The sequence below is a fragment of the Zonotrichia leucophrys genome, chromosome 2 (genome assembly GCF_028769735.1).
Source record: "Zonotrichia leucophrys gambelii isolate GWCS_2022_RI chromosome 2, RI_Zleu_2.0, whole genome shotgun sequence".
In the NCBI taxonomy this organism is placed as follows: Eukaryota; Metazoa; Chordata; class Aves; order Passeriformes; family Passerellidae; genus Zonotrichia; species Zonotrichia leucophrys.
In genome coordinates this window covers 16,812,023-16,832,293 of record NC_088171.1, presented here as the reverse complement: position 1 = coordinate 16,832,293, position 20,271 = coordinate 16,812,023, and the positions used below count along the sequence as shown (strand labels likewise).

General features: G+C 37.8%; 1 protein-coding gene across 5 annotated transcripts in view; it reads right to left on the bottom strand.

Annotated features, from left to right (window-relative positions):
• MPP7 (MAGUK p55 scaffold protein 7) overlaps positions 1 to 20,271 on the bottom strand; it is a 145,675-nt gene that overhangs the window by 71,448 nt on the left and 53,956 nt on the right. For all 5 annotated transcript variants that reach the window (XM_064704046.1, XM_064704045.1, XM_064704049.1 and 2 more), the window contains one exon: positions 19,955 to 20,073. In XM_064704046.1, the coding sequence (XP_064560116.1) occupies positions 19,955 to 20,073 (119 nt within the window). The remainder of the gene's footprint in view (positions 1 to 19,954; positions 20,074 to 20,271) is intronic.

Sequence of the window (20,271 nt, the reverse complement as noted above, 5' to 3'; positions counted from 1 at the left end):
ATCGTGTATTTTAGAAAGCAGAAACAAAACAGAAATTAATCAATCATAGCTAACTATTCAAAGTTTGCAATAAGCATTTCAATCCCCATAGTAACATTAAATTGCCTCAAATATAAAATAAGTGATTGCAGAAAGACCTCTGAGAGAGTGTCACAAGAATCAAAGTATGCCTCAGAAGGCTTTTAGATACTCAGAGATCTTCATTTGCGCCCAATTTGTCAGAGTAAAAAGTTTTAGCACAAGAGATGAGTAATTCTCCTTTAAACCTTTTTTCCAAAAAGCAGAAGCATGAACAGTGGGATGTGCCTGCAGATCTGTGTCTCAGGGCTATGTCTTGTAATATTTCTAATTTAGAATTTCCTGTATTCATGCTAGTGTCACCAAAGAATATGAGAGAAAATGAATAAATACCTCCACTATGCTCATATACCACGAGTTCCCTTTAGCTGATGACCAAAGAGAGCCTTTAAAACTGAGGCCCATTAATCCAGCCCTGCCAAGTCCACACTAAACCATGTCCCTCAGTGCCACACCTACACATCTTTTAAATACCTCAGGGATGATGACTCAACCACCTTAGGGGGCAGCCTGCTCCAGTGCTGGAGACCACCCCTCAGTGAAGAAATTTTTTCTAAAATCCCACCTAAACCTCCCCTGGTGTAACCTGAGGCCATTTCCTCTGGTCCTATTGCTTGATACTTGGGAGAACAGACTGACCCCAGCTGGCTACAACCTACTTTCAGGTAGTTGTAGAGAGCATAAGGTCTTCCCTGAGCCTCCTTTTCTCCAGGTCAAACTCACCCAGCTGCTCCTCATCAGACTTGTGCTTCAGACCTCTTCCCAGCTTTGCTGACCTTCTCTGGACATGCTCCAGCACTTCAATGTCCCTCCTGATCTGAGGAGCCCAGCACTGAATACAGAATTTGAGGTGCAGCCTCAGCAGTGCTGAATACCAGGGGGTGATCACTGCCCCGGTGCTGCTGACCACACTGTTGATCATTCAGACCAGGATGCCGTTCCTGGCCACCTGGAACCTTGCTGGCTCACATTCAGCTCATGTCAGCCAGCACCCCCGGGTCCTTTTCTGCCAGGCAGTTTTCAGCCACTCTTTCTGCAGCCTGTAGCACTGCAGAGATTGTTGTCACCCTTGATGCCCTTGTCCCGATCATTGATAAAGATATTAAATGGAACTGGCCCCAGTACCAAGCCCTGGGGAACACCACTGGTGACCAGTGACCAGGTGGATGTAGCTCCATTCACCAACACTCTCTGGGCCCAGCCCTCCCAACAGTTTTTTGCCCAGCAAAGAGCACACCCATCCAAGCCATGGACAGCCAGCTTCTCCAGGAGATGCTGTGGGAAATGTTGTCAAAGGTTTTATTCATGTCCAGGTAGACACATCCACAGTCTTTCCCTAATCCAATATGCAGGTCCCCTTGCCACAGAGGGAGATCAGATTGGACAATCTGATCAGCCTTTCCTCAGGCAGGATCAGCCTTTCCTCAACCCATGCTGGCTGGGCCCGATCGCCTGGGTTATCCTGCAACTACCCTGTGATGATCAAGACAATCAGCTTTGTGACCTTCCTAAGATCTGAGGTCAGGCTGACAGGTCTCTAGTTCCCTGGATCCTCCTTCCAACCCCTCTTACAGATGGGTGTCACATTTGCTGACTTTCAGTAACTGGGACATCTCCAGTGAGCCAGGGCTGCTGGCAAGTGATGGAAAGGAGCTCTGTGAGCACTTCTGCCTGCTCCCTCAGTTCTCTGGGGTGGATCCCCCCGGCCCCACAGGCTGGGGTGTGCCTAAGTGGTGTAGCAGGTCACTCACCACTCCTGGATTACAGGCCTTCATTCTGACCCTGTGCCTGTCTCCCAGCGCAGGGGTTGGGAACCCACACAACTGATCTTACTGTTAAGGACTGAGGCAAAGCAGGCATTAAGCACCTCAGCCTTTTCCTTGTTCTTTGTCACTATGTTTTTCCCCACACCCGCTAAAGGATGGCAATTCTCCTTCTCCATTTGTTGCTAAAAGGAGGTAATACAGTAATAGCATTTGCTATTTTATTTTTGCAATGGTAAGCAAAACAGATTAAATACTGGCTACAAACCCAGTTATTCATGCAGAGCTTCTAAAAATGTTTATTTTACTTTTTAAAAAATTCACTTTGAATTCATTGTTCCTTATACAATAAAATAAAGGTCCTATTATATGAGATTTCAAGACTTCATTCAAATGGGTCTTTTTTTGTCAGTAATAGGCAAAGGTTTTGATGACTTTGCTTATAGGAAACGGGTCCCTAGATAGACAGAGGAAGTTCAGACCAAAGCTAAACAAGTTGCACTTGCTCCAAAATAAATTTCCCTGCCCCTTTAGAGCCAAACAGTCTACATGGCTACTGTATACAGTATTTTCAAAATTGTTTTTCTGTACTTTTAACCCCAATTCCAAAGGAAGGAGCATCAGAACAATTCCAAATTTGAATGAAACTCTTTTATGTGAGCTAAGGATGTGAGGTCCTTGAACAAAAAGAAAAGAACATCAGACTTTTTTTTCCTTTGAAACAAGCAGTCTTCAAACTGCAGCCCGTGGATGCTAAAGATCCCTACAATTTTAATGCACTGTGCTTCATAAATACAGTCTCAAATACAATCTGGGGAATAAACCCATCATGTCCCAGTCTCAATAGTACCAGTCCAAATTTGATAAAAGTATAGCAATTCTCTTCTCCAAAAGTACACACTAACCTGTTGTGTAAACACACGTTAAAATTGGTAAAAGTTTGAGGGAAATATTTCATTAGAGCAACACTGAACTCAAGATTCCAGGCTCTTCCCAGATTATGGCCCTTCTGTCTATACACTCCCACTTCAATGCTCCCTCCTCCTCCCCTCAGTATTATTACTTTAATAAAAACACTTTTCAAATTGAAACATTCAGATTTAAATGGAAGACAGAATTTGAGGTGGACTCATGTAAGTATCGATTTTTCTCCCTTCCTTTCATTAAGAAAATGATAAGGGTACATCATTCACAACACAATATACCATATCTTTCATTAAAGATCCTGACTCAGCTCTCAGGAATTTTTGTGCAGCACTGCAGACAGAGCAAACTGAACATGCATACAGCAAAACTCTCAAAGTCATATATAAAAGACTGCAAGGTTCAGTGGTAACAGTACTTAGAATTATAACAATTTTTTATACTAAGATTTATAAGCACATTACCAAAGGAACTAAGCATCAATTTCCTCATCAACAAAAGGAAGACAATGACTAATCACATACAAAAAGTGTATTTAATTTGAAACCAGTAATACTATAATGACATCTCTTTAGAAAAAAGTACTGTAATCTTACATTTTTTGATATTTCAATTACTGATAGTGACACACATACCACCAACTGCAATATTTGTTTATATGTCAACTATATCAGGAAATCTTCATTTCTAAGTGACTTTTAAAATACACTTTTACTTAATGCAAGCAAGAAAGGAATTGTAACTCCCACTGAAGATCTTCAGTGTTGAGGAAGAGTACACAGAAAAGTTGCATAGTTTTAACAAAATAGAGATGGAAACAACATTTACTGCAATAATCAAATAGCTGTTTATATAATGATTCTAAATAAAAACTTGATGAAAAACATTGAATTCAAGACAATAATGAACTAAAAAATAGTTCAAATAAAAGTTAACAAATAAAAAAAATTAAAAATAAAAATTATCAGAAAAAGACAAATACCTGTCTCTATTATTTCAATCCTACCTTCCAAAAATAAACTTTGGGTTTTGTTCTTTCTTGAAGGGCACCTTTCATTTTCCTCACTGAAAAATCTTCTTTTCAGGTATCACCTGACTGTGTCTAAGTAACGCAACAAAGACTTGCAAAATGTATGCCTAGCTAATTTGAATTACTATGTATAACAAATAATCCAAAGAACTGATCTAAAACATTAGAAATTAAAAACTTCAAGTCTTTGTATTGGTCAGATTTTAAGAAATGTAAAGGTTTCTTCAGCTTTATAGCAAACCTTTTTTTAACAGTGCAAATATAGTGTTACTGTTTTATGTAAAAAAGTGTTTCTCCTTTTAAGGTCTGGTGTTGGTTTTAAATTTAAAGATCTTTATGAATTTGAGAGGAGGAGTTTTTTCCAAGAAAACTCAGAAAAATATAATCATTCTTTGATCCTGAATATCAGATTTGAACACTTCAAATAAAAAAGTATCTCAAATAGGTATGCATAACTATACTGATAAATATGAATGCAAAAAGGAAAGAAAAAAGACTGGAGATGTTGCTGAAATGTAAAGAACAAAGATCACATCAACAGCTGACTGCACTTTAGAAACTATCATTATCTGAAATCCTTCTAAGCAGAAAACATACAAACAACAGCACCCAAATTACAGCTGAGGGTCACCTGGGAAAACGGCAATTCTGAACTTTTCATGACAGGTGATCGAGTTTGATTATCTGCAGCTTTAAAAACCTAAAGCAATATTCCATTATTTCCTAGTGCTTTATGCTGGTATGTTGGTTAGCAAAGAAAGAGCCATAAAGTGAATTCAAACAAAAATTTACAATATTTTCTGTGCCAATACTAATAATCATTCATGTTACATTACTCCCAAAGTTTGAGTCAGAGGACTGAAGAAGTAACTTGCTAAGATTATGGAGAGAGTATGCTTAAAAAAAATTAAATTAAATTAAAATAGCACATTTCCAAATACAACGGTAACAGGACAGGTTTTAAATGAACTGTATGGTTCTGCTTTGTCAAATAAATACAGTGGAAGAAGAATCTTCAATGTGAGACAGAACTGAAAGATTAGAATTGTCTTTGCAAATCTGCTAAGTACAGAAACACTGTGCAGTAAGAGCAGGTCCCCAGTTCACTGCTAATAAACTTCCTTGAAATCTAAGTTTAGGATTTCATTTAGAGGCTAGAAACAAAACAAGTATGTGCCTAGATTTCATACTTACCTCAATAATGCCTCAAATGTCTCAATGTTTTCTTTCAAAAAACCTACACTTTATATAAACATTAAAAGGATCTAATTTACCCACAAGAATATTTTTATCTATAAATGTTCTGCTGTGTAAATTTCGTTTCTTCTGATACTACTGTTTTTAAACATCACAAATTCAAACTGATATTTTTATTTCATTATGCACAACAAAATTTCCAGACTTTTTCCAAAAGAAAGTGACTTCCACTGTTCTGTTAACGATGTAAATCCAAAGGAAAGAACCTTTCTAACCCTGCTCTCTGCATAAACACAATTCCAACAAAACGACAGCTAAACTACTCATTTGATTGTCAGATGGTTGCTTTTTCCAGCAAGCTCCATTCCCTGCAGAATTAAGATTCTACAGAAATGCCAATTAAGTATTAATTGAAGAAAACAGGATTTGCTGCATACAGGCTAAGACACTTCAGCATGGAATTGGGCTTTTTCAGTTCTACTATTCAAACAGAGACTGCTAACTTTAAATCATGAAGAGCTGGGTTTATTCCTGCTTAGTACAGTAAACATCATCCTCACAGTCTGTACTCAATGCAGGCTAGTCCAAGATGGAATTCGATTCAGGTTCACTGAAGAGAGCACTCTGTGCAGCTCAGAGTTACAGAATTAACCCATTCAATGCCCAAACTTCACTCACAGACATGGATCTCTATGCTTTAAGCTAAAATTAAATACATCTATACAAATATACATAGACATACATTTATCAATTAGCACCATCTAGTGGGGTCAGTACAATTTATGCAATGTGAGCAATACACAGCTCACTTTCTGCTTTTTCTACATCCTATGCAACATGTCGTGACACAGAGCAGGTCATGTAATTAATAAAACTCAGATGCAAAGATCAAAATCAACAAAGACCAACAACAACAACACCACAAAAAAACCAAGTAACTCAGAAGATTATGTTTTTCCCTTATAAATTGCATTTGAAGAACAACACTGACATTGAAAGCTGCATGTCCATACATACGAAAATTTACTGATAGGAATAAAAACCCCAATCTTTTACACATTCACACACATGCAAAACACAATTACAATTAAATTACTATTTTCTATTCTTAGTCTTTTGCTTCCCTATCACATGCCTCAAGAAAAATCTGCCACTCTTTAAAAGAAGCTATTCTGAAGCATCAGATAATGCAATAAACCCGTTTATTTAAGGCCTCCATCATCAGAGCAGAATTTTGCTGTTAATACAACTTTTGATATAACTGCATCAAACACTGGATCCCAATCCAAAACCCTAATAAAATAACAGAGTAAATACTTTTAAAATATTCATAACAATTAATTTAAAAGACATGAACTGTAAACAGATACTAAGGACTAACCTTAACCTTTAATGCAATTTCTCAAATATGAAACCTAGAAATGGATTTTTAGTCAATTCTGCAATTAAAACTTTAGGAGACTTAAGTCATGCAACTAAACTGTTGAAGAACTTCAAATGTAAAAGCCATCAGAGGTAGACTCCCCATACATCAACCTTAGGCAAGACAGACAGACAGACAAATAAAAAGTAGCTGCATGTGAAGGTGCTTTTTTAGATTTTGCTTGAAATGCACCAAGCAAAATCTCTACCAGTCTCTGCCAACAGGCAAGGGAGCTAAAACCATCACCTTTCCCTTCTCCCTCTGCCTGCATACTGTCCATGTTAAAAAACCAAGCAAAACGACACAGGAAACAATCACTAACATTATATTCATACTTAAGACCATTTGGACAAGTCAGCAGTGTAAAATTAAACATTTTCTTAAATGTTCTTTCATGAAATCACAGCCATGAAAGCAAAGAACACCTGTGAAGACATGCTTTGCATTCAAGCCTTCCCTTGTCTCTAGAAGAGGTGATTGGTCGCAAAGCCGGCCAAGCAGATCCAACATACCAAACAGACCTTGGACAATCAGGGACAGACACAAAGTCTACAAAAGTATTTTCTTTTTTTTTCTGGGAATAATGGTAAAAGTAGTTGAAGAAAAATTTTTAAATGTGGAGAAAATATATAAATAGGGGAGCAGAGTTAAGATCAATCAAAATCAGCAACTGAAGACTTGCAGTGAATACTTCAGAAGGCACAGAAGGTAAGAAGAGAAGCTGCTGAGGCCTGCACACTGCAGCCAGGGACCAGGCTACATTTTAAACTGCATGGAAATCAAAACAAAGAGCTTAAAATAAATCAATTAATACCAACAAGTAAGATTTATAGCAACAATTTTAATTTAAAAATACATGAAGACAGCATCTTAATTTCACTTAAAAGGATACAGAGATGCATTAGGTGTAAAATGTCCCAAGTATCTTCAACCCAGAAAATTACAATAGTTTTAAAAAACAAAATTAATTCTCAACCTTCCCTGTAGAGGACAGAGAAACACCAATACTTAAGTGCAATGTGTGCTGTAGGAAAAAGAGAAATATGAAAAATAATGACAAAATATTGGAAGAAAATTGCAGTAATTTAGGAGAGATTTACTGCCATTTCCAATACCTTTTCAGACCAGTGCACTTCAAGTTTTGCACTAAATCACCTCAACATACAAACCTGTTTCACAGGAAGCTTCAAATCAAAGCAAACATATTAATTTATTTTTATATTGGAAGGGGTAACACGAATGTATTTGCACAGGTGTACAAAATTACAGCCACACCATATCTTTAAATATTGGAAAGCTGGTAGAAAACAGCACAAATTGCCCAGTGAGGAGACAAGAGTAACAAAGATAAGGGAGCTGCATTGATACTCCTACCATTACAAAAAAGAATACAGGGATAAATTTAGCAATTTCATTCTTGTAATAAGGATCTATAAACATACAGACCAGCAACACAAAATTATCAGCTGCTGGGATGCCAAGAGATTTCCTGACAGTTTCCAATCTGGAACTGTTCCCCTTCTTCCAAGTAGGATTCAACCAAAACATTAGCTGGCATGACCTAGCCTGGTTTACACTGCATTTGAATATGAAACCAGCAAAAATTTAAATAATACCAAAAGTATCATTATCCACTGATGTTTTGTTTTACATTTTTGTGCCATGAATCATAACATTAACAGAACAAAAAGGCAACACATTTCCATTTCTACTGAGCAAAAATGTCAATTTACCCTTGATAGAACAAGAGAACAAAAATAATGATCCAGCTTAACTCAAGTTCCCCCACCTCAATCAAAATATAGTGAAGTACTTTAACAATACCCATCTTTAAATGATCAGCCTCAAGTGAATGAGAGGTCACTCTTGCCTACATTATTAAACTGGTGAAAAAGCTAAGGCAAGTAAAAACCATGATGACATTGTCACAGAGCAACCATGACAGAATGGTTATGAAGGGATAATAAATGCACGTAACACAAAAGGAATTAAAGGCTTTCATACATTAAAAATTCATTTAGCAATAGAAAAAAAATTATCAAATAATCTAGTTCTAGTAAGTTAAAAGACAAATATGCATATTCAATAACTAAAGAGAGAAAGAGCAGAAGCAGGACAGAACACAGGATCAAGCTACACAAAGGTGTTCCGCAGTGGTTTCCTGATATACCACAAAAGGAAAATATTGCTTCCCCTTTGGGAGAAGACAATAATAAAACCTGGTCAGATTATTAGTTAGAAATTGGTGGAAAGTGTATGTTTCCAAATGAAAGCACACAGGCACACAATTACAAATGCTTTGTTGCTTGGCACGTGCTAGGGTATGATTTGTAGTTAGCCTTTAATGATACACTAAACTTCAGTATGATCAGCTTAGTATTTTAGATGCCAATTAACATGATGACAATTATGGGTTACTTTTTTCCTAGAATGTTTGAAACTTGGAAATTCAAAATTACACCCTGATTTATGGTTTGATCCTGATTAAAGCTGTGTATGTCTGCAGTGTCATTACTGGATTATTTAATCACTAAATCTCAACAAAAACTGCTCCTTTCCATGAAACCCAATCTGTAAAGCACATTAAAATTGAAAATACTTTATGAAGATGATATCCATACTAAATGTAAAGCAGTACTCAAAGCTATCCCATATATAATCCCTAGCATTTATAGCTGGCAGGACTGGAGTGTTTTTTAACTCCTACTATCAAAATAATTGAGGCAGTCATGTTTGTGAATAACTGAAATCACTGGAATTACCTTGTGCAGGCTGTTATTGCTAGCAAAAGCCAACAAGAAAAGTTAGAAAGAGACAGGGAGACAACACAGATTTAATTTCCAACAGACAGAGTTTACCCTCCAACATGCTCTCCACTCAGTAAACCTCATGTTCTTCATAAAGAGTCACACTGTACCTGAACCATTGGGGCTGAAAATAGTCAGTGGCTCCAAGGTTCAAAACCTCCTACTCTGGGGAACAATGATTTCATGTTAGTGCTCGATGAAACAGAGTGAAGGAGAAAGGCAGCACAACCAAAATCAGAGGGAAAATAACCTAAAATTGAAGGAGAGAGCACAAAGTACCAACTTAGCACTAACATTCTCTGAAACAAACGGTTCTGAAGTGTTGGCTAGCAAAAGGATCAATAGGGTTATGCCGATGCATCTAGTACAGTGTGAGAACTACAGATAACGAAATTAAAATATGCAGCGGAATTCAGAAGTCAAAATGGTTTATTATTTTATTGATAATAATACTGATGGATATATGTCTCTCTGTGTGAAATCCAAGTCCAGAAAATGATGAAAGGAATATGTTTGTATTTCCATAATGGTGTAGCCAGCAAATAAGTGGACACCCTTATCTGAAAGGACCTGGAGTCTTAACCTGTGGCTGGGTAAAGAGCTTAGGGCCCAGGCATGGCTATTCAGCTGCACCCAACACCTGTGCTGGTATTTGAGGAATCTACAAACATGGGTCTGTTTAGAAATGTAGAGAGCAGAAGGATGTGTGTTGTCAGCAGTGCCTTGATCAGCTGGAGATGAGAAATGGGACCAGGCTGCCTGCTTTTTTCACATGAGGGCCATTGGTGCCTGTGCTGGCTGAAGCACTGCTCTGCCTGTGGTGGCATTTCTGGTCAATGGGCTACTGGTGCAGGTGCTCAGCAGTGGCTGCATCCATCTCCTAGTGCATCTCTGACTGCATCTCTGCAGCCAAGACCAAACAGTCTTCCTGTCCTGGTATTTGCTACACTTGGCAAATCTCAAAATACCTTCAATTCCAGCACTGATGGAGTATTGCTTAGCTTGCATCTAATGAAATAGTGTAACTTTGCAAATACATTAAAGCAATGTAGCAAACTAGATGAAAGCAGAGCTTCCCCTATGAATTTATATAGCCATGTTAACATGGCACACAAGTATTTCATCTTCATACACTTACTGTGTTAATTTTCCTAAAAGACAAGGAATGAATCCAAGCCTTATTTATTAGACAAGAGATAGTACAAGCCTGCAGATATACATGGGAGAACACACAGAGGGAAAAACTGGTCTTAGGGAGTGGGGGAAGATAGAAAATACCTGTCCACAAGGAAATCATGTGCAACTCTAAATGGCTCACTGAGGCACTATGCCGAAGTGCCAGTGGAAGTAAAAAGGAATAGTGCACACCTACCATACTACAGACAGTGAGTATGTGTGCAAGGAAGCAAAGATCAGTGAACACTACAAATGAACTTCACAAGAATTAGCTGGAGAAAGGATACAACCAAGACTTCCAAAAAAAAGAAGGAAAGCTAATATAAGCAGTAACAAAACCTGCTGGTAGGAAACACTGGCAGGCATTTCTGCGGGATCTTAAAAGTACGATTTTTATTAAATCTTATTGTATCAGTTTCCATGCCTCAGAAAGATTTTATAACTATCACATCCCATCCTTCTTAACTCTTACAATGTTTTCACACTGCAGAGGTTGGTTTGGGTAGTTAAGACTTTCTGCTCTTAAAAGGAAAACAGTCCAAGACAGTAACAAAATAATTGTTTTAAACACTCCCTCACATGTTCTGCCACAGAATTTCTAGTCCAAGGAAAAAGAACACTGTAGAAAAACAGTTTAAAATTACATTATCCTTGGATGTCTTGGATTTATCAGACTATTACTGAGCAGCTTATGAGACCTTTCATTAGTCTCAGTATCATAGACAAAAAATGTATCACTTTGGTTAAGTAAATACTGCACAGGTTTTGTAAGACAAGAAAACTTTAGGTATATGCATAGATTTTGGTTCTAGAAGTTCTCTTTGAACTGCGGTACCAGTTTAGTCACCAGGCTGGTACACTGCCCCCTTGGTAACAATGAAATTACAAACTATTTATCTTAGAAGGATTGATTTTCTTATTTTATGTCCAGTACATTTTGGCTGGATTTCTGCTACTCTTTGGATGTTTCCCAGCAGAAACTTTAAATCAATTACCACTGATCCAAAAAAAAGCCTCTGTCTGGACTTCAACCTAAACCAAAGTTTTTTCACATTCCAAAGCACTGATTTATTCACAAGTTTCAAGTAATACTCAAAGACAAACACTTCACACCTCTAATTTCATAAGCTTATCTGCTTTACTTTTAATTTTAAAAGTTTGTTGGTACACCCACCTGTAGGGACTTCTGATACCAACCTAATTTCCACAGCTTTTATGAGACTAAACTGTCAACAAGACAATTTGATCCTTTTGGGATCTGAGCTTCAGGTTTTTATTATTATTTTTAACAAAGTGGGTTGATAGAGGAGTTGATGACAGGAACAAGACTTCCTCATAAAAATCTAGATGAAAAGTTGCAAGAGCCTATTACTAAACACATTAGCAGCTCTGATGTAGAAACTGAAAGATCCTAGACACACCAAATGTCTAGATTCCTGACAAAGAAGTTAACACTAGATATTCAGTTAAATTTCTACCAAAATATACAAAATAAAAATACATGGAAAAAAATCACAAAAGAGAACACAGGAGAACCAATTCAACAAACTTTGAATGGAAGGACAAAATGATTATTTATTGTCCACCTGCTGTCTATTTTCTAGCAAATTACATACTAGCTACACTATAACAAATATTTTTAGCTGAACCATCACATAGGATCCATATTTCACAACTGCATTATTCCATCCACTTGGCCCTAACTTGCATTCTTCTACAAATTCGGCTACACCATCTAAAGCTATGCCTAAATAAATAGGAGGGGCATTTTTTCACATAATTGAAGGCAAAAATAAGCACAGGTACGTATGAGTGAACACACATGGAAAAACAACTTTGTCTTTACTTAGAGACAAAACATGGAGGGTTGGGGGATTTACTTATTATTCCAAAAGGAATCCATTTTTATTTTGCTTATTTTTGCCCAGTTATTACCTGATGTACTCCATTTTTATACTACAAAAGCAGAAACAAGTCAAATGGTTCAACACACACAGAGTGACCAGAAAATACATGAAACTTAACAAGAAAAGCAATCATTTGCGCAATGCCTGGCTGCTAGCTACCTTTTTTCCAAATGTTTTCATGGAAACAATATCAGCCTGAATAAAGTAAAGATCCTGTACTATTTTCTATAAAATCTCAATTACCTTATTTTGATTAATCTGATCACTGTTCCCATGGAAATTAAGCTTAAAGGCAGCTGACTGCCTCCAGCTAAGAGTGATCTCTTAGCTTACGGATTTCAGTTGCTGGCAATTCAGCAAGTCTCAAAAAATCACTTTGGCTTCAAAAGTAACGCTTTAAGTTTATGTGGCATTTTTTCATGAGGAGTAACACCTTGCATTACAATTTTTTTAAATGTAATAATTGTGAAGGAAGCAAAATTACTCATTTCTTCAGTGGTAATTACTCCAAATATGAATGCAAACTGTTGTCAGTCATCAAGAGGATTTCATTATTTCCCAATAATTCTCAGCTTTAGCTAAGTAGAAAGCATGTGGCAAGTTTGTATTTTGGTATATTAATTAGACCATTACCTACAAATACTTTGGATCAGATGAGTACTGAAATTCTAGCATTCCTCCATATATATTCTGTACATAAAAATCTAGCAGGAAGTTTCAAAAATTAATTAGAGATCAACTTTACTCTCCAGAAAATGAGAAAAAGAATAAGAAAAAGAAAGACAAAAAGAATGAAAAAAAAAATTTTTTTTAATTTCTTCCATGCAGCTTTAAAACATGTTTGTACATTCAGTAGCCCAATACTGTCACATACCTATTCCTAGGTAGCTCTTGAGAGCTGGAAACTGTATCATGTCTCTGACGAGCTGGATTCAAAGAATGACAAATAACTGCCACCTATTATTGAATTCATTATTATTAATGACTTCAACTATAGTAAATTCCTTCTCCTCTTGCCAGAAATAGCTTAAGTTTCCCCACCAGCACAACGGACCACATCTGTGCACTGTTTGGGCAGTGTGTGTCACAAGAGTGATCACTTCACTTCTGCCATGAGGAGGCTTTGCTTGCTTTCTCTGACTGAAAGATGTAAACTTTAACATATAAAGCAACCTTGCCTGATTCTTCTTTAAAGTACAAAGAGCAATTAAATTTCACTCCCATGAATTGTTACTGGCTATCAACCACCTCCTCCACACTCACACTTCCTTATGCCCAGGTGCTAAATCCTTACTCACGCTGCCTTTTCCTTAATTTTTCCTATCTCCAAGGCAAACAGTACTTCAGATCTCCACAAGAATTTAGAGAACTGCAGCCTATTCCCATTACTGGAGAGGTACAGCTTTTTAAAAATAAATATGGTTGAGAACTCATCAGTAAAGAACCTTAAGGACTTCAAATATCAAAGAAGCATTTTTCTGATTGAGCTATCATTTTCAATTATTCCACCCACTCCAAGGTGGTCCATACACTTCTCCAGCTCTCCAGTGCTTTTCCCCCAAATCACAACCTTCTCACTTGGTTAGATAAATTGAGGTTAGGTAAAAAACCTCAGTCCAATTTTCTATTCTTGTGCATTTTACAGGCTTGCAGTTCTTGTATACTGGAGTTCCTCTGAGCTCCTTCTGAGGTGGCTGGTTTTGTCCACCCTGAAATCAGAAACCACTCTCACCACTTCTTTAACATGTGCAAATATATTAGCCACCAAAATCCCCTTGCAAACAAACCCTGCTCTCTTCCTCTTCTATATGATCAACAGAAAAAAGTCTTGAGACATGCAGGAAATAAACAAACTGAACAATAAATTTGAAGACTGTATAAATACTAGTTCTAGAGAAAGCATATATGAAGAACAAAGTAATGGACAAATAAATAAGTTTTGTATGTCCTGCAAAAAGTATTTCAATGTCAGTTCAAACTTGAAGTGCAGAAGTAGTCAACATATTCCATCATCAGCCCTCCATGCAGAAAGCCACTTCTATCTCAGTATGATCACCAACCTTCATTTTTTATCACGTCATGCTTTGGTCTTCACCACTTCATACATTCTCTTCAGCCACACCCAGAGATGTCATTCCCTCCATCTGGGGATCATCCCCACAAAAATACAGAACAATACATTCAGAACAATCAGTTGTAACCTACAACTGATACAGTCAGAAGTCCATTTTCTCTACATTCTTAAGGGAAGAAGATCCAAATCTTTGGGTGCCTGAGCTTGTGCCCAGGCAGCAGCGTGCATCATGTGGATGCACACCACAGGAGGTGAATGCACATGACCTGGGAAGCATACACCTGGATGTTGGCTGCACAACTGTGGAGCTGGAACCAACAGGGAAAGAACCCACAACACTCCTCTGGAGGGAAAACCCCTCAAGCCATAGCCTCTGGGTAGGGTGAGAAGAAAGGCTTCTCCCAGCACACCTGGATTCAACATGCAGATTGAATATATCCCACTGGCCCTGGTGTTCTGTCCCACCCCTCAAGATCCCTACATAAACCCCTGCTTTCCCTGCCTGAGAGGCTCTTTCATCCCAGCATCCCTTGGAGGAAGAAGCTCAATAAAGGCTCTCCTTGGAACCCCACAGAAGATGATGTCTCTCCTTCTGCCTGGATCACAGAAGAGCTGAAATCACCAGGTGTGAGCTGAAATCACCCACTGTGAGCTGAAATCACCAGGTGTGAGCTGAAATCACACACTGTGAGCTGAACTCACCCGCTGTGAGCTGAAATCACCCTGTGTGAGCTGAAATCACCCTGTGTGAGCTGAAATCACTCAGGGTGAGCTGAAATCACACACTGTGAGCTGAAATCACCAGGTGTGAGCTGAAATCACCAGGTGTGAGCTGAAATCACCAGGTGTGAGCTGAAATCACCCAGCATGAGCTGAAATCACTCGGGGTGAGCTGAAATCACTCAGGGTGAGCTGAACTCACCCGCTGTGAGCTGAAATCACCCTGTGTGAGCTGAAATCACCCTGTGTGAGCTGAAATCACTCAGGGTGAGCTGAAATCACCCACTGTGAGCTGAAATCACCAGGTGTGAGCTGAAATCACCCAGCATGAGCTGAAATCACTCGGGGTGAGCTGAAATCACCCGCTGTGAGCTGAAATCACCAGGTGTGAGCTGAAATCACCCAGCATGAGCTGAAATCACTCACTGTGAGCTGAAATCACCAGGTGTGAGCTGAAATCACCCGATGTGAGCACACCATGCCTGTGCCCCTGAGGTGTCTTTTTCCAGAGGCTTCTTCAGAAGGGTCGCAGCACTCTGAACAACGCCTGCTGTGACACAGAACAGCTGACATATCACAGGGTAGGGAAAGCTGCACCATGGAGCTTCCACAAATGCCAAAATAACCTGCACATCTCTTCCCACAAACAGTTCAAACTGAAGATTTAGTACATCATCTGAATACAGTTGATTTTATCACTAAGGGATGTAATCAATCCCTTTTGCTTTGCCTGAGTCAACTTAGTTTTTGTAAATACTGTCTTTATTTTTCTTCTTGCCAAACATGGAACCACAGTATACTGAAACCATTTACATTTACATATCTGAGTACTCACACTGAAAATTTCCAATCCCTCTATACCACAATGACTGTACAATTTGGGCTACATAATCATGCAATTCATTTTACATGCCAAAGAAATTTCACCAGGATACACCTGACTAGTTTATTTTTGATATGCTTTTAGCAATTTACATGGTCAAACTCTAGCACATAGAAAATACAGTTTTAGAACTTCAAGTCAAATCAAATCCAGGTGAAACTAGGAAAATTAGCACAAATTAAGGTTTTGTAGGGCCAGCTATCAAAATACTATGCAGCTACAATAAAATCAGAGTCAATTCACCAAATATTCCTTACTCTTGCAGTAGTTGTTTTTTTTTTCCTAGTGCAACACATAGCTTTTTGAATGTGCAAGCTCTTCCCTATCAAGAGAAAGAGCAACACCACTTGCTGTGGCTTCTTTTTCATAATGGAAAGTACAGTACTGAGTTGGCCAAAACCAAACTGCAATTGGTTATTAAATACTTTGGTAGCTGTGCAACAGAAAAGTTTACTCAATTCTTGAGCATTACATCCACAACCAGAAATGTTTAAGGCAACAGTGCAAGTGCAAGCTTCATCCTGGAGCTAAACAGACAAACAGTAAAACGTGTCTGGTGCACCAACAGCAAGCAAACGCACATGGAAATTCTTGCTGCTCCTCTAAAAATAATCCACAGGAGTAGCTGGAGCACATCTTTACTTATCCTTTCTAAAAAAATATCCAAGCTGAGCACGTGTACTACTTCAGGTATCAGCTACATCAATGCTTGTAATTACCCTGAAGGATCTTCCCCTCGTGTTTCTATCCTACAAATCTCTACAGAATTAACAGGATCTCTGCTATATAAAAAAGAATGAGATGGCTGAAGTTTTTTGGTAAAATTTGAGAGTCATGTGAGAAGAAGGAAGTAACAATTTGAGGGAAGCAGAAACAAATTTTAAGCTATCCAGAACCAGTTTTCCCTTCCAAACTGTCAACACCAGTTGTGGGTTCCCTCATCTATATTTTACTTTGTAACCTAAAATCTCATTAACAGATTCCTTTGTGAAGAAAAGGGACAGCAAGAACAGTTGAATCAGTGTTTGCTGCTTTTACTAACTACAATAGGAATGTACTGTAGGGAGCAATCCAGTATTTGCAGGGGAATGGATTGGATGATCTAATACAACTTTTCCACTTCTGACTTCTTAGAACAGCTTAGACTCATCCAAGTTCTCAAAGAGATTTCTGTCCAACAATACTGAATGAAGAGAACTCCAAGACAAGGTCTGGGGCTTTTTTTTTCTTCTTCTTTTTTTCTTCTCAATATTTAGAGAGCCAGAATAGCAAACCATATGCTATAGTACACAACCATGAAGAAAAAGCTATAGTAATTAAATACCCATGAAACTTAGAATATCTGTAGAAAAAGCAGAAAGTTCATTTTATACTTAAATCTTCCAATAATTTTGGAGCATATTATCCATTTCATAACTTAGGAAAAAAGGTCTTTTATAATATCTGAAATTATTAAGCAGTAAGGTAAGAAGATTAGTGTAGAAATTTTTATTAAGCAACATATTAAAAATAGAGAAATATCAGTGCTAACTGGTAATATACCTATGCTCATTTTCTTCCTACACTGCCACATACCAGGATCACAACATCCTTGGCCCAAGACAAGTGCACATTTTTTCCTTTATTTTTCTTTTTTTATTACAAAATATGTGTCATCATTCTCTGACTGCAGAATTAAAAACATTTGTCTTTGCAAGTACAGTTGACTTTAAGAAGTTACTGCTAAGAAAAACAGTCTTTCAAATAAGACACCAGAACTTAGACAAAGATTTTGCACTCCTAAAGCCTTGTAACAGGGAAAAACTATGACAGATGGGGCTCATTCTTCTGCTCTTACAGCTCTCTTCCAAAAATGCTAGGGACTGTCTTCTCTGAAACTTGAGAGGATACTGAACAATCCTTCTAAAAATGCATTAAAGGTCAAACCAATACCATGAGTTTCACATACATCTTGAGGCCATCTTGAGGCAAGTATACGAACTAGATAACATTTAGAAAGCTTTTCATACCCTACTTTATATAGCAGACCTTCACAGAAATCAAATGTGAGGTTTGATAGCCTGTGACATGCACTGTGTCAGACCAAATGCTCTTAATAGTCTTAATTCCTGCAATTAAAAAACTTTGTGTCTCAAATGAAGTTAATATACTGTCTTAAAGAAGAGCAACTAGTGAACACTAAAGATGTAGTTTCAAGATTTCAAGAATTATATCTACTTTTAAGATAGTGTGAGGCTTAAAAGGACATTAAAAAAAGCATCAACAGGGTCAAAGTTACATGTGTGTCTAGTATTTGGACCTAGAGAGCACAAGATAAATAATGAAGATGGTTGGAATATTTCAGTGCTTCTTGTAATTGCAATATAATGACCATTCACTGATCCCCTCTCTCATCTTTCTTTTCTGTTACAGTCAGAAAGTCCAATCCACCCTGCAATAACAAACAACATGGTAACCAGGGCATGCAACCAGGAGAGCTGCTAGGAAAGCCAACTGCTCCAAAATGAGAGCATACTCCAAGTGAGTAAGTAAGTGAACTGCTGTCTTCTTTTGGAATGAGGGACAAAAGGAGTAAGGGAAAGGAGTTTGAAAACATTTAGGTTTTGCCTCGATAAAAAATTAGAGCAAATGTTGAAGTGTCAATGTTTCACAGATCCACACTCATTTTCTAGCCAGCCTTCTTTAATTCCCAAACCAGAAAGAAAACTAATTTAGCAGCTGACATAACATTTTGCTTAGATGCACACCACTGTCAGCCTACATCAGAAAGATGACTGGTATTCCTCTTACAGTGATCTTCTGAGCCACCTGCACAGACAGCTGCAGCAAAGCCACAAGGAGTCTGGGAGTCATGGCACTTCAGAAATGTTGATGAAATTCTTCAGGCAAGCAAATATTGCCAAGCACTGTTCCACTGTTTGTTGCTTTTGTGTATCAAATGCCAGAGAGCATTTAGTTTTACTTTTACACGTAAATTCTCAGATATTTTGAGGAGTATCACCGAGCACTTGACGAAGTATCAACATTACTACATCTTTTTCCAGAATAAAATAACTGAAAAAAATGGGAAAATTTGATTCTTTCATACCTACTTAGAAATAATCCCAGTTTTAAGCTTCCTCTAGAACAGTAATTGACACGGGCAACAAATTCTGCACAAGTCTGGATATATTCATGGCATGGGTTACTACCATCTACTGACTCATTTCAGACCTCAGAATTTCCTTCCAGCTTGAATTAGCTCTGTACTGGGGACTGAAGACATACTTACCATTTTGTAGGAGTGGAATATTTTTAACCAGCTGATTGGTCCCATTTTTCAGCTCCACACAATTTTAAGATTATTGGGATAGCTCTGTGTACTCCCACGGCATGCTTTGATTTCTTGGTGCTGATCATTTTTGTAGCATAATATTTTACTCAAGTATTCATCCAACTTATTTTAGGCTGTACTTTAGTCCAGCATATTTATGAGCAAAACACAATATTAAATGGAGACAAGCCAATAAAAGAAACAGCTTACTAGAATTTCAGTTGACTTTGTTAAAGGAAATTATTTTAAATTAATGTGGCTACTGAACTCTTGCCATACTTGACCTCAGAAAATATATTCCTTCTAATTTTTGCTGTGAACGTTTATTTATTTAAGCTAAACTCCAGGCCTTGAATGTTGACCATAAAGAAGTGTCATATTTCCTGCTACTATTTCGTACTTCTTTTTTCTAAACAAGGGCAAACAACACATGTTTGTTGCATTAGCATTACACTGCCAAAACATCACTCTTAAATGAAATCATCTATGTATTTTTGGTAAAATCTTATTTAACAACTTCCACCCCGCCAGAAACAGAGTTAAAACAAGGCTGTTTTGTTTTCACTGAGCAACAGCTTGGTCACTGGTTTACTAGATGGCGCTCAAAACATTTTTCCATATGCTCTTCTCAAAGAGAATCTGACTTAAATGTGATTTACCTTCACCAGTGAATGAAGGCTTTTTTCACCAAACATATCCCAGAGGAAGGTCAGGTCTTCCTGGCTGTCCACATGTGGCTGCAGCTGGGCTGGCAATGCAGCCAGCAGCTCGTACAGACCTATAAAATGAAAATAAAACACAAAGTGTGATCTAGGGTGATCTCATTAATTTCACTTAACAGTTCTGTGTAATTGGCTGCCTGGAGCATGTCATTTTAACTAAAGAGGGAGTCTGGGGTATCCAGCATAACATTAACATGTAGAACCAAAAGGAACATTTAGAAAAAATTACTAAGAAACAAGTATTAGCAGGGTAC